Raw genomic sequence first — 14,205 nt, 5'->3', positions numbered from 1 at the left:
CATTTTTCTCTAACTTCAAATCCCAGCCTCTTTTCTTTGTTTCACAGTGGACTTGTTAAAGCCTGAGATAGGTCTTTTTCTATAGGGTAAATCTAACCCATTTTTCACAACTATGTGTTGAATTAAATCTCTCCACAAAGAAAAGTAATTCTTTAACAAAACCATTGATTTGTGCTGACCTTATTCAACTTTCAGAGAAGAAGTTTTTCTGTGGCTGTTTCTTCCCTAGGCCCAGAAAATTGCTGAACATCGGAGAAAGTATGAGCGAAAACGTGAAGAGCGAGAGATCAAAGAAAGAATAGAAAGGGTCAAAAAGGCTCGGGAGGAACATGAGAGAGCCCAGAGGGTAAGGTTTCTATACTTAAACCATTAAAGCGAAATATAGTAGATCAGACTTTTTTGGATATCATTCTAATTCCTGGCTCTTCCTAAATAAAAAGAGCTGGCTGCAGTTCTGTAGGATAGTGATACTACTTAAAGGAAGTTTTCCTTCCCTTCATTGCTTAGTCTTCAAATTCTTAAGTGAGTTGCATAGCACCAATTTATATCCTTGTTTGTGTTCTCCTAAAATCGACTTTTTCCTGATTAAGTAATTAATTTAAAACTTGGCAGTATTATTTGCTTTCTTTAGGATGCAAGCCCTGATATTTTAAGTTTTATGATTACTTCCGTTTTAATAGTGGATTCATAGCTATTTAAAATTGACTCTAGTTATTTTTTAGTTTTAGTTACAAATCAAAAATATTACTTGAAATCATTACCAAAAGTAATACTTACTCATTGAGAATCCAATTGAAAATTGTTTTTTTGGGAGATGGGGTGTCTCCTTTAGTCCAACATTGCCATTTGAAACTTGTCATTCTTGTAAGTCCTCTAACTAGCTTATTTTACAGTTTTTTCATGGTTTTGCATGGATAAGGTAGGCGTGGACAGCAGACTTCCCCCTTCTTATTATATAATTTATTTCCTTTTTGTGTTAAAGGAGGAAGAAGCCAGACGACAATCAGGAGCTCAGTATGGCTCTTTTCCAGGTATTTTGAAAGAAAAATTAAAACTCTTAATATTGTAAATAATTGGGTAATATTCTGATTTGGAGGCTCAGGTATGTATATTGTATTTTGTACCATTAGTCCCTGGAACACTGAGTCTTTAGAATGTCAGCCTCTAGAAAGTTTCATTCTCGTTAAAAATTTTGTTAGTGGAAATACAGTATATTATTTTCCTCATATTCTGAGCAGTATACTTTTTAAAAATAGATAAAATTTACTGAGGTCTGAGCATTGTATTTTATTAAAAGACTATAAGAATTTATTATGATGTAAGTATTAATTAGAGTGTTCCTAAATGGCCGTAATGGAATTTTGTTCTATTATACATTGATATTCATGAGGATACTAGGTAAAAGCATGGAATCATTAAGCACAAAAAGTTCTGCATCCAGTGTAAAATTAATATATCAACACATTCTTCCCTTTCTTGCAAATGTCAAGTGATCAGAAATTACTAGTGAGGCAAAGCCTTGAATGATAGCAGAGGCCTATGCGATACAGGTAGAAGAGCTGTTAAAAAGGCACTCAGAGAATGCTTCCTGAATGAGGCAGTGTGAAATTTATGTAAAAAGAAGAGAGTTTTTTTTTAAGTTTGTAATTGTAATGGGGGATCAGCAGCTGCAACTAGCTTCCTTGTAAAGGTTTGTAGAGGCAGCTGCACACCACTTATGCTTCCCTTGCTTAGAACTTACCACATGGTCAGAGGCTAGAAAAGGTAGCCTCTCATCTGAAAGGTCATGTGCAAGCAACTAAAAAAAAAAAAAAGGAAGGAGCATACATTGGGGATGACTTGGAGAAAAAGCAAGAAAATAAATTTTAGCTCATAGCTTACTTTCTGTTTATAATATCTTATATCAGGTACCTTTGTTTTAGAAAATGACCACTAATGTGGACTAGTACTAGAGAGAATTTTTTTGTTATGTGGGTTTTATTATATGGATTTGACAAGCAGACTGGCTAACTATTGTTGCCTTGGGTCACTTTTTGTAGAAAGTAGTTTTAAAAAGTCAGCAGTAGCATAAGAAGCTAGAAGTTGTTTTCAGCCCCCGATTAGATCTCCTTATCTGTGATTGTTAGTTATTTATGGGCACGTTTGTATTGTTGAGACAGATGGAAATCACTGTGTTATAGGTGTTTCTTCTTTATGATAGCTTTATTTGTAATGACCCTTGATCTGTAGATTAATATTACCTGTATTTCTTTTTAGGATGTCCCTATATTGGTGTTAATTGTGATTTTAGAATATCTCCAATGGACATAAAGGTTTATGATAGTGAAAAACTGAGTAGAAAATTTTGAGTTTGTAATCTAAAAATTTACTGGGAGAATTAAACTTTTTTACTAGAGCATTGTTTTCAGTGTAAAAAAGAAACACCAGGACTGCTTGTTAAAAATGCAGATTTTCAGTTTTACTTTCAGAAATTTTGAGGCAGTCAGGGTGGAGATTAAAATCCATAGCTTTTTTTTTTTTTTTTTAATTTTGGCTGAGTCCTGCAGCTTGCAGGATCTCAGTTCCCCGACCAGGGATTGAACCTGGCTTGCGGCAGTGAAAAGCACCAAATCCTAACGACTAGACCACCAGGGGACTCCCAGAAATCCACAGCTTTTTATAACAAGCATTTCAGGTAGTTCTTGAAGGAAGCAGTTAGCTTAGGGGAATATAGTTTTTGGGGGGAAAAAAAACTAAACTCTTATGAATTTAAATTGAAACAGACAAATAATATTAAAGAATGAGAAGATAAGATATGAGGTGACTTAAGAGACTTTTTAATTTTATAATTCCAAGGGACTGTTAGTTTTCTCTCTGAGGTAAGACTAGTTTTCTTTTTTTTTTTTTTTTTTTTTTTTATTAAACATACACTTTTTTTTTTTTAATTTATTTATTTATTTTTGGCTGTGTTGGGTCTTCGTTTCTGTGCGTGGGCTTTCTCTAGCTGTGGCAAGCGGGGGCCACTCTTCATCGCGGTGCGCGGGCCTCTCACTATCGCGGCCTCTCTTGTTGCGGAGCACAGGCTCCAGACGCGCAGGCTCAGTAGTTGTGGCTCACGGGCCCAGTCGCTCCGTGGCAGGTGGGATCTTCCCAGACCAGGGCTCGAACCCGTGTCCCCTGCATTAGCAGGCAGATTCTCAACCACTGCGCCACCAGGGAAGCCAGCTAGTTTTCTTTTTAAAGTCTTGTTACTAGGAAAAAAAATATTTACAGCCTTATTTTTAAATAATTAATGTTAAAAAATTGTCTCTTGTTACATCCAGTTAGAATGTTCAGACTACTTTGTGTTTAGTAGCACCTTTGTTCTTTGTGCATGCACATGTGTTATTTTAATCAGGAGGAAATAGTGTACTTTCAGACTGCTTGGGAATATGCTTGGTGTCTATACAGATCTTTCATTTATTCTTGTAGGTGGCTTTCCTGGCGGAATGCCTGGTAATTTTCCTGGAGGAATGCCTGGAATGGGAGGGGGCATGCCTGGAATGGCAGGAATGCCTGGGCTCAATGAAATTCTTAGTGATCCAGAGGTTCTTGCAGCCATGCAGGTAAGACTTGGAAGAACAAAGTTGGACTTTATATCACTGAGTCATTTCTTTCATAGTTCTTTGTGGAGACAGGTTAAGGTTACTCTGTTAGCCATATTTTATTGAGCTGAATTACCAAATAGCTTATTATGCAGTTGTGACATTCATATTCTTTTTTTCAGAATGAGTAGCTTAAGTTTTTAAAAGTGGTTTATAGGGAAATACTCTGTAATAGTTGATAATTACATCCCGTTGTCCTTTTCTTTGTATCAAAATTGTATATCTTTTTTTTCATTGTCTGAAGTGACATCATTGAGTTGGACTTGGAAGTACACATTAATAATATTTACGCTTCAGGGACTTGTCCAAACCTGAGTTGACGTAGCCATGACAAAATTTAAAGGTCTGAATAAAGAGATAGGATTTAGGATAACAAAATTGATGACCCATAGGACATTTTTTTAATACTAAACATTATATATATACACACACACCCCTTTCTTTGCAGGATCCAGAAGTTATGGTGGCCTTCCAGGATGTGGCTCAGAACCCGGCAAATATGTCAAAATACCAGAGCAACCCAAAGGTTATGAATCTCATCAGTAAATTGTCGGCCAAATTTGGAGGTCAAGCATAATGCCCTTCTGACAAAGCCCCTGCTGAAGAAAAAGCAACTTACATCACCTAATGGATGTCGCAATAATACAAACCAGTGTACCTCTGATCTTCTCATGAAGAAAGCTGGGGTGCTTTGAAGATAATCCCTACCCCTCTGCTCCAAATGCAGCTGAAACATTTTATAGTGGTTTGCCATTAGGGTATTCATTCAGATAATGTTTTCTTACTAGAAATTTAAAACTTTAAACAATTTTTAAATCTTAAAAATATTTAAAACAAATTAAAAGGGTGTGTTAATCCCTACATTTTTCTTTACTAATCTAATCATTTTGGTTTTTTCCTTTGAATTAGTTAGGCAAGGAAGATACTTCAGTATGGAAGATTTATTCAAGTTTGAGTGAAATAAAGATTTATTAGTGGGAGGCAAATGTAACATTTAAATAGATAAAGTTTGAGTTGGATATATGGTCACTGAGGCATTTTGATTTGTCTTTTTAATTGCTTTATTATTATTATTTTTAATGATTTGCTTCCATGAAACTGTTGGGACCACCAGTATTGCAGTAGGACCTGGGTAGGGACTGGAAGTACTTGGCAGGGCAGCAGTAATCTTACTACATTTTATAGAATGTGTACCCTTGTGCAGATGTATTTAAATCTTACACTGTGGTGAAAGGATGATTTTTATACTGCTGCAGTAAAATTGGATTACTTAGCTCTGTTGTCTGATATCTAAAATAAATGTTTCACATTTCCACACAGGGGAAATAAGGGAATACTTTTCTTTTTGTATTTCTATGTTTAAAATGTTCTTTTCAGATCAGAAAATGCCCAGCTCTTTGTCTGCTTTCTACTTGTTTTCACATTTTTTTCATCTTACTCTTCTTGGGGTAAAGATGATGCTTTTTCACTAGCGTCATCACTGCTATCATCATTCACAGCATAATTATGCAAGCATATTTAGCGCTGGGTTTAATTTAATATGTAGTACAAATAGTGGCTATGTAGGGTAATACCCATAATAGCTGTAGTTTCTTGGACAAGAGATTTCATATTTAAGTGTTAGATTTCCTCTTTGGTGAAAACATACCAAAAGATGTTGGAAGAAGGGATTCCCTTTGGTGTTTGGTCTCCTGCTTAGGAAATACCTATTGCAGTTAGAGATTATCTTGTAGTATTAATTTTTGGAGAAGTTTGAATTAATTGATACACAAAGAGGGGAATCTAAATTCCTAATCCAGCATGAACTAAAAAAATTGATGAGATTCATGGTGGTTCTTTGTGGAGTTCTCAGCATTGTGAAGGATGCATTGTTCTATTCAGCTCTTAAATACTGCACCCATGTGCCCACCTTTCCTTATTCCTTCCCTCTCCTCCAAGGATAAAGAAAATGATAAATTTTCTGTTGTACATCCAATTCTTATATTAAATGAGGCTAAGTCCAGGCACTGTACCAGGAATTGCTAGGTTTCTACTTATTTTTCAATGTAAAGTGCTAGTTTAAAAGCAATTTCAAGGGATGAGACCCTCTGTACTTTGCTTATTTGAAGAATCAATGGTAGGAGCAGTGAAGTAAATTCCATGGAATACATTTCTGAAATCATAAGTAAGTTGATTCAAGTTTTTACCCTTTGCTGTACGCAAGCAAATAGAAATGCATCTGTTAAGTGAGAAAAAGCTGTATGCTGATTATGCTTTTTAAACCCTTTAAAAATACTCAGCATATAAACTTGAGTTTGAGCTTGCTGGTGTTCTTTTTGTTAATATGTGTTCTCCTTTCTCAAAATTTCCAGTGTGTGCTGTAATTCAGGACCAGCTGCTTCTGGATTTTTCATTTGATTTACACATTACCTAAGTACATTCTAACATTGCACATATTACCATAAGTGGGTAAAAGTAAAATTGGTCTGAAAATGTATCCTGTGCTTTTTAGACTTTTAGGTTAATACAAGTACATTTTCATTTTTGTAGAAACTGAACATTTCTAAACCAGAAATGTTCTGTTCTTGTGCCAATGATGCTATATGAAGGAAAACTAAAGGACTTTTTTTCTGCTTAAAAATATATAGTTATTGGATATTTCTAGCTACGTTAAAAATAAAGTGTGGCTTCAGACTGGATATTGACTCTTCCCACCACCACTCCTTTTTTTCAGCACATGTTCTATTTGTTTTATGTCTCTATCACTAATCCTAAGGTATTTACTAAGCACAGTAGACTTCAGATTATACAGTGTTAACAAGGACCCCTAAAAATATATTAGCTTAAGTAAAACAGAGCTTTACGTTTCTTCAGGTCACAGTTCAGAGGTAAGCACTTGTGCCGTATTCAGAAGGGAGCTTCCATTGCTGTGTTCAAAGGTGCTTGCTCTGGTGCTCATCTAGCCCAAAAAAACTGGAGAAGGCACCAGGGAAGTGTATGCTGAGATACTGATGCTAATCCATGGAAGTAACATTCTGTCCTCATATCCCATTGGTCATTTTTGTTTTGTCTTGAGACAATATTGAGCTCCAAGTAAGCCTAGAAAATATTCCATAGCTGTGTGGTCATGTGCCCAACAAAAATAATTACTACTACAGAGAAATGGAGAAAAGACCCAGAGTAACAACTAGCAATCTGCCACACTAGGAAATACTGGCCTAATGGGATAAGGGAGAAGCAGTATTTTAGAGATTTGCTCATATCTAAAATTAATGCACCCAAGTAGGCACATACATCAGGTGAGTAGTACTTAATCTGTGCCAAGCACTTTTATTCTGCAAGTATTGACTTGATTCTGGTAATGACCACAAGTGAGTACTCCTCCCCATTTTATATAGATGAGGAAACTGAAGCACTTAGGTAAATTGTCCAAGATAACATAGTTGTTGATTTGTGGAGCTGAGATTCTCATCAGGCGTGTGGCTTCAAATGTCTTGTTCCTGAATGCTATGCTCTGCTGCCTCCCCTCTGTGTACTAGGTTGCTTCTTGCAGAATTGTTCATTTAAGAAATTGAAAACTAAATGTACACTTGAAGGGCATTAGTTAAATACGGCATATCATATCATTGGTGCTGATAATGCACCTCCACGGGGGTTTTTCCTAATAGAAGTCTGATGGCATAATTGTGCTATTAGTCCACTTGTGATGGGCCCAATTAGAGGGACAATAAACTAGTTTTTAAAAGTTTGGTGCAGTAATTTTAAAAATTTAATATGTACCAATATTTACAACCAATAAAGCATACTTTGGAGTGCATATAGTTGGGGGGGGGCGTTCCCTAAAGTACATAGGAAAATATAGTTAAGGATAGCTGGTAAACTTCAAGAAGTCAAATCTAAACTGAGTAAGGCATGTCGTGTTGGCAGAAGTTTAAAAACTATGGATTCTAAGTATTAGGTGGAACCAGAGTAGTGAGGAGGTAAATAGAATTAGCATAAACTCGTGTGTAAGTGCTATGAAATTCTAGGTATCTGGTATATAATCAGGATGTCCTTAAGTAGTTCACTTGCAGATCACGAGGACATTTTCAGGTTGCGGTGTAAGTAACCTGACCATATGGCAGTGTATAAACAAATAGGAAGGTAATCAGTTATGGCTAGGTTATTTTTAACTATTTTGTAATGATGGTATGGGTGCGAACAGAATGATGCTAAATTTTTAGTATATCGTTTATGTAGTGTGGGACTTAATGCTTATATAATTCAGGGAGCCCTCTTTAAGAAAAACAGTATATAATTAGGAATACTGAGATGTGAAAGTGAATGTTTAGAACGAGCAAAATGTTACGATTTTTAGAAATTGGAAATATCTCAAACATCACAACTATAGAGATAGTTCCATTTAATAAATGATATACCTATGGAATTGCTACATTTTCTGCTGCCTACTCTGATTATATGACTTTTGTGTTTTCAATAGAATAGATAATTCCATCCTGATCAAAATATTTTTTGATAGCTGGGATGCAAAAGATTTCACACAGATGGACGTGCTGTCTGCTCTAGGTCATACCTGACAAATGGGAATTCTGAAAAATAGTGTTCAATTACCATCATAAAGGGAAAGTATTTGTAAAGTGTGTTTATAAATCTGTATGCTACATAATCCAGTTTTTTTTTTTGAGAGAGCTTCCAATTTAAGTAGGAGTCTGTGAGAACTGAGTCCTCTGGTTAAATTTTACAGTGGACAAGCTTCTATGTTCCACTGCCAGAATCCTATCTTCATTTGACTTTTGGACCTGCACCTCATGTCATGACCTTAGGGAGTGGTGGGAGTATTCCTGGAAGCGATTCCTAAAATAGGACGTCTAGCAGTACCTTGTATTAATACATATAAATATCTCTAAATCCAACTGTGTGCCCAAACTTGCTTTTAACTTAGCTGTCGTCACTGTAGCACCACTGTAAATGAAAGGGAGTTTAAGTGGAAAGGGATCTTAACCAATAGCAATTAAAATATTTTCTGCAAATTTTGTGAAAACATGACCAGGTAAACATTGTTGGGGCCCTCTCCTGGGAGTAAATGTGATAGAGGGCGTAAAGCACTGGGCCTGGCTGTAGCAAGCAGTCAAGGACTATCAGCAAGGATATTATAAAAGTAAACTTACTGGTACTGAAACAGGCAGACGCACAAAGCTATGGTGCTCGAGTAATTGAGGTTGAAGTCCTGAAACCTGGTGTCTCTCAGTATTTTGTTGGTGAGGGGTAGAATGTTATTTTTCTAGTTCTGTGTAGTTTGAGTTTTCGCTTTGTAACATGGAAAATTTTTTTCTTCGTTATTTTATAAAGTACGTCTACGTGAATTAACTTTTCTAATCCTCACGGTATTAACACTTGTCATTCCACAAAGGAGGAAACCAAGAGGTCAAATGATTTTCCTGTGTGCCAACTAGTTTGTTCCCACCTCCATCTGATCATTTTGATTTCCTGAAGCTCAAGTTCTCTTCCCACCAGGGTTTTTCAGAGGGGAGAACCTTGCCCAATCAACATTTATTTCCTCTTGACCAGAATGTGATTAAAAATACTAGCAAGAGAAAATACGAGTAAAGTCTCAAAAGAGAAACAGGAAGATGAGTCCCCCATCTTGCTTGTCTCCATCTTGTCTTATGGAGAGAAGTGGAGAAAAAGGAGGCTGTCCAGGTTTTCTGAAGTCTCCAGTGTTGGCAGTAGGTGTGAAGTACGACCGGCCAGGTCCCGAGAATGTAGGGGAAGTCGGAGCTGACCCATCCCGTACTGAATTTCGGCACGACCCACTGCTCCGCGTGGTAGGGGCAGCACCGTGCTGCCCCGCCCCGCGCAAGGCCCGGGGACCAATCAGAGGCAAGGGGGCGTTCCCAGTCCCGTCTTTCCCTCTTCCCTCCCCTGCGGCCTCCGGCCGGGAGACTGGGCGGGCGCCCTGTGACCCGGAAGTAGTTCTGGAGGAGGTGGGCCTGAGGGGGTTGGAGCTGGTGACGTTGCCGCCCGGGGCTCCGGCGCTTGTTACTCCGTTCGGCTGTTTGCGGCTCCTGCGAGAAAACTGTGGCCAGGTCTGCGGGAACCGCACCTATGGCTTCCGTGCTGTCCTACGAAAGCCTGGTCCACGCCGTGGCGGGAGCCGTGGTGAGGCGGGGTCTTTATGCCCGGGCCACTGCGGGGTGTGGGGCTTTTCTGGGGCCAGACCGGGATATGGCTGGGGGATGGGGATGAGAAGGAGTTCGTATCGTGACCGGGACGTAGAGGAACGGAGCATAGGCGAAATGTTGCTGGAAGAATTTGGGGCGAGGCCCGACACTCACCCTCCGCGCTTGGCTACCGCTTTGACCTCTTACAGAATATCTGGGATGTAGGCAGCGGTGGTCCCACACCGCCACAGGGAGTCAGGAAGAAGATAATTGCTGTTTTCTTTGCCTTCTGAAATTTAAAGGGCAGTCGTCCCCCTAACCCACCCCACCGCACGCACAAACTTTGTCTGACTAGGCCAGAGGAAAACCTAGGTGTGAAGCTGTGTTGCTGAATCACATTCTTAACTACAGACTACTTTCACACACTTGCTGCAGACAAGTGGCAGTACCTAGCAGGGATATCTCTGGCCAATATCATTGGCAGGAGAAGATACTTTTTTTTTTTTTTAATTAAATCAAGATCAGAGTCGCTGTCTACCACAGATGTGGCTTACTATGAGGAATGTGCTTGGTTCTTGGGCTTCTGGATTTCTCACTTCCATTTGACACCACTCCCTTTTCCTTGAAACTTTCCACCCTTGGTTTGAGTAACTTCCTCTCTGGTTCTCGTCCTGTCTCTCTGCCTGCCCTTTCTCACATCTTTCTCTAGCTGTCAACACACACGTGGAGTCACTGGTACTTCAGAGGAATATCACTGACTGAGTCCTCTTCTCCTAGGCCCCCAAAACTGCACTGAGAGCTCATGTTCTGTGTAGGCTAATGGAAGTTGAACCCCAACTCCATCACTTGTTAGATAGGTGGCTTGTAAACCTCACTTTCCTAATCTGTAAAGTGGGGGTATTGACACCTACCTCACAGAGTTGTTACGTGAATTAGATGACACAGTAGTTCATGGAAGTGCCTGATTCAGGAGTCCTGGTTCATTCAGTTAGACCAAGCTTTCAGCCAGTGTAAAGGTGCTGAAATGCAAGCTTGCTTGATATGCTCTAGGATAGGCATGGAAGCTTGTGTGTCTGGAGTGGAGGGAACAAAGAGGCAAAAAGGTTTCAGGAGACCAAACTGTGTAAGAATTTTAACTCTGAGTGTGAAAGACAGCTAACTAGCTATTAGAGCAAGTTATTTTGAGCATGCAGCAACTTTCAGATTTACACTTTAAACATGATCACCCTGGCTGCTCTGTTGAGAGTAGACTGTACGGGAGCAAGGGTGGAAGCAGGGAAACTGTCAAGGGACTAAGATGGTAGCAGTGGAGGTGGTGAGAAGTGATCATGAACCTGGAATATATTTTTGAGGTAGAGCCACCAGGGTTTGATGGTAGATTGGATGTTGGGTGTAACACGATGAAAGTTGGTTGACTCCCAAGAGTTTGGGGCTTGAGCAACAGGAAGGAGGATATTCCCATTTACTGAGATGGTGAAGACTGTAAAGGAGCAGCTTTTGGGGGAAAGATGAGAATGGTTTTGGATTTTGACTTGTTAAGTTTGAAATGCCCAAGAGTAGTCATGAGACTAGATGAGCTAACAAAGAAATGAGTGTGGACTGAGGGAAAAGTCTCATAGACTTAGCCTTGAAACATGCCAGCATTAAGAGGTTGGGGAAATGAGAGCACCAGCAAAGGAGACTAAGGAAGGGCCACTAGGGTAGGATGAAAACTAAGAGAATGTGGTGTTATGAGAGTTGCATGGAGAAGGGTGTAGACCAACTGGGTCAGGTGCTGGTGGTGAGTCAGATAAGATGAGGACTGAGAATTAACCATTGGATTTATCAACATGATAAATCCAATGGTTAATTGAGAGGACTTGTTTTGGTGGATTAGGGGGGAGAATAGTGCAACAAAGAGAGAATGGGAAGATAGGTAATGTTTGTTCTCCTTTCTCTCAATAAATGCCATTCATTCAACATCTTTACTGAGTGCTTTTTACGTGCCGTGCACTGTTCTAGGTGCTAGAAATATAGTGGAGAACAAAGTCTTTTTCTTCATGAAGTTTGCATTCCAATGGGGAAGTCAGACAATAATTGAGTAAATCAAAAAATAAATAATTTTAGATAGTGTTAAGTTTTATGAAAGAAATAAAATAAGTGTTGGCAAACTTTTTCTTTAAGGAGGCAGATGGTAAATATATAGCTGTATCGTCTCTGATGAAGCTACTCAACCCTGCCATGATTGTTTGAAAGCAGCCATTGACAATAAGTAAATGAATGGGCAGAGCTGTGTTCCAATAAAATCTTATTTATGAAACCAGTTAGTGGATCAAGTTGGCCCTTGGTCTTAGTTTTCTGAGCCCTGCTATAGACAGTGACTGGGGGTAGAGGTGATACTATCTCTATTTAACCTGCAAAGACATTTCTATTTTTTTTCTCTCTTTGTTGCCTATTTTTCTCTTGTTAAAAGTTCTGCTTGAAATTATGCACCCTGAATTTGCAGTGGTTTTTCTTTCTCCCATAAGCTATGTTAGATTATCTAATAGATATACTTTTGTAAAAATAGTATTTTTTTCTCTTGCTTCCCTCGGGGCAGTACTGTTCCTGGCACACGTCTAAATGAGAAATTGCATTGTGTTTTGTTATTCTTTTGAACTTTCATGCCAAAGAGTGGTTCTCAAACTCTTTTTGCAAATTTTTGAGTTAAGGATAAACCACACAACATGGACCCTGCCTTCTTCTGGTTGCTACCAAAGGAAAACAATTCCACCACAAAATGTCACTACATTTGATGAGACGTTTGACGAGAAAAATGGCATTGCTTTTAATGGTATAGTACTGTGGTAATGAATGGCTCATGTTTAATTAAATGCCTTGGCCATGATGTTCAACCAAAGCTTTGAGATGACCCAGGAGAGCACAGTGGTTAAGCGCATTTGAATGCCTGACTTGAGCTAGGCAGCCTGGGCCGGAATCCTGGCATAAACTTCAGGATTTGGTATAAACTCCAGAGCTGCCTGGAGTAATTAATTGTGGCTTCTCCCCAAAAGATTGTTGGGTCATTGTTTAAGATGTTGATTTACAACCTTTTCGAGTTGACATGTTTCATGTTTGCTTATTCACTTCTTTCCAGGTTCTACACTTTCGCACCCCAAGTGTGGTGTTATGTGCGCGCGCGCGCACACACACACACACACACACACACACACACACTTTAAAAATTAAAATAAACAGATTAGTGATTTTGAGTGTTTTATGCTTCACTTTGGTATAAGTGCAGATAATCTCAAGTATTTGAAAATCAGAATTGTGCTGTTTCAGGAGAATGCTTTATCTCCAGTTGATGACTATTGTCTGATACAATTAATGGCCTCGCATGTAAATACTTCACAAAATTTTGAGTATAATTAGGTTTATAATTTTATATTTTTGGTTCTCAGATTAGCTTCCAAAGATAGATTTTATTTGTAGAAGTGTACATTTGTAATTAAAAGAGATTTTATTAGTCTAGAATTTGAAAAGTGAGATTGGTTGGAATTGTCTAGGGGGTTTAGATGCCAAAACAGACTTTGGAATTGTAATGATAATTATTAATCAGTAACTTTCAGGGGTCTTCTTTTTTCCCTATTGTTTATTTAAAAATTAAAAAAAAATTTTTAATTGCATAATTTGTTTTAAAAGACTTACATTTCATTGAATAAATGCTGACCATTAAAAAATTCAAGTCATACAGAAATATGAAAGAGTTCTCCTCTCTCCTTCCACTCTACCTATTATTGTGCTGTGACTCAAAGCCCAGACATACCTCTCCTTAGAACTGTGTAAGAAGGCTTATTCAGAGCACTTTTCTCCAGTTGGTATCAAAAGAGAAAATCAGGCCCAACTATCTGACTTTGTAGCTTATACACTTAACATTACAGTGGACTTTTTACCATATAGACTCACTACCTGCCTTTTATTTTTTATTTTTAAAGATTGATTGATTGATTGATTGATTGCTGTGTTGGGTCTTCGTTTCTGTGCGAGGGCTTTCTCTAGTTGTGGCAAGCGGGGACCACTCTTCATCGCGGTGCGCGGGCCTCTCAATATCGCGGCCTCTCTTGTTGCGGAGCACAGGCTCCAGACGCGCAGGCTCAGTAGTTGTGGCTCACGGGCCTAGCCGCTCCGCGGCATGTGGGATCTTCCCAGACCAGGGCTCGAACCCGTGTCCCCTGCATTGGCAGGCAGATTCTCAACCACTGCGCCACCAGGGAAGCCCCACTACGTGCCTTTTAGAAGTAGAAACCAAGTAGAACTTGTTGATTTTCTGAACAAGGCCTTCTGGATATAAAGGTCATCAGTGGAAAAGTCCCTGTCCTCAGGAAGCTCTTCTTAGGTGTATAGTGGTGGTGTGGATAAGACCCCTGGTGGTACCTAGGAAGAAGTGGTGGGCTGCCCTGTGAAAATAGTGGGAAGCCCCC

General features: G+C 39.0%; 2 protein-coding genes across 2 annotated transcripts in view; both read left to right on the top strand.

The window, feature by feature from the left end:
- Positions 1-6,301, top strand: part of ST13 (ST13 Hsp70 interacting protein) — a 29,543-nt gene extending 23,242 nt beyond the window's left edge. Inside the window, exons 9-12 of the mRNA XM_068559713.1 lie at positions 230-346; positions 983-1,031; positions 3,451-3,584; positions 4,072-6,301. Of these exons, the coding sequence (XP_068415814.1) occupies positions 230-346; positions 983-1,031; positions 3,451-3,584; positions 4,072-4,200 (429 nt within the window). The 3' untranslated portion in view covers positions 4,201-6,301. The remainder of the gene's footprint in view (positions 1-229; positions 347-982; positions 1,032-3,450; positions 3,585-4,071) is intronic.
- Positions 6,302-9,588: 3,287 nt separating this feature from the next.
- Positions 9,589-14,205, top strand: part of SLC25A17 (solute carrier family 25 member 17) — a 46,961-nt gene continuing 42,344 nt past the window's right edge. Inside the window, exon 1 of the mRNA XM_068560387.1 lies at positions 9,589-9,761. Coding sequence (XP_068416488.1) covers positions 9,708-9,761 — 54 coding nt within the window. The 5' untranslated portion in view covers positions 9,589-9,707. The remainder of the gene's footprint in view (positions 9,762-14,205) is intronic.

Source organism: Eschrichtius robustus, chromosome 13 (assembly GCF_028021215.1).
Source record: "Eschrichtius robustus isolate mEscRob2 chromosome 13, mEscRob2.pri, whole genome shotgun sequence".
Taxonomy (NCBI): domain Eukaryota; kingdom Metazoa; phylum Chordata; class Mammalia; order Artiodactyla; family Eschrichtiidae; genus Eschrichtius; species Eschrichtius robustus.
Note: the sequence above shows the minus strand (reverse complement) of the source record. Positions and strands in the feature narration are given on the sequence as shown.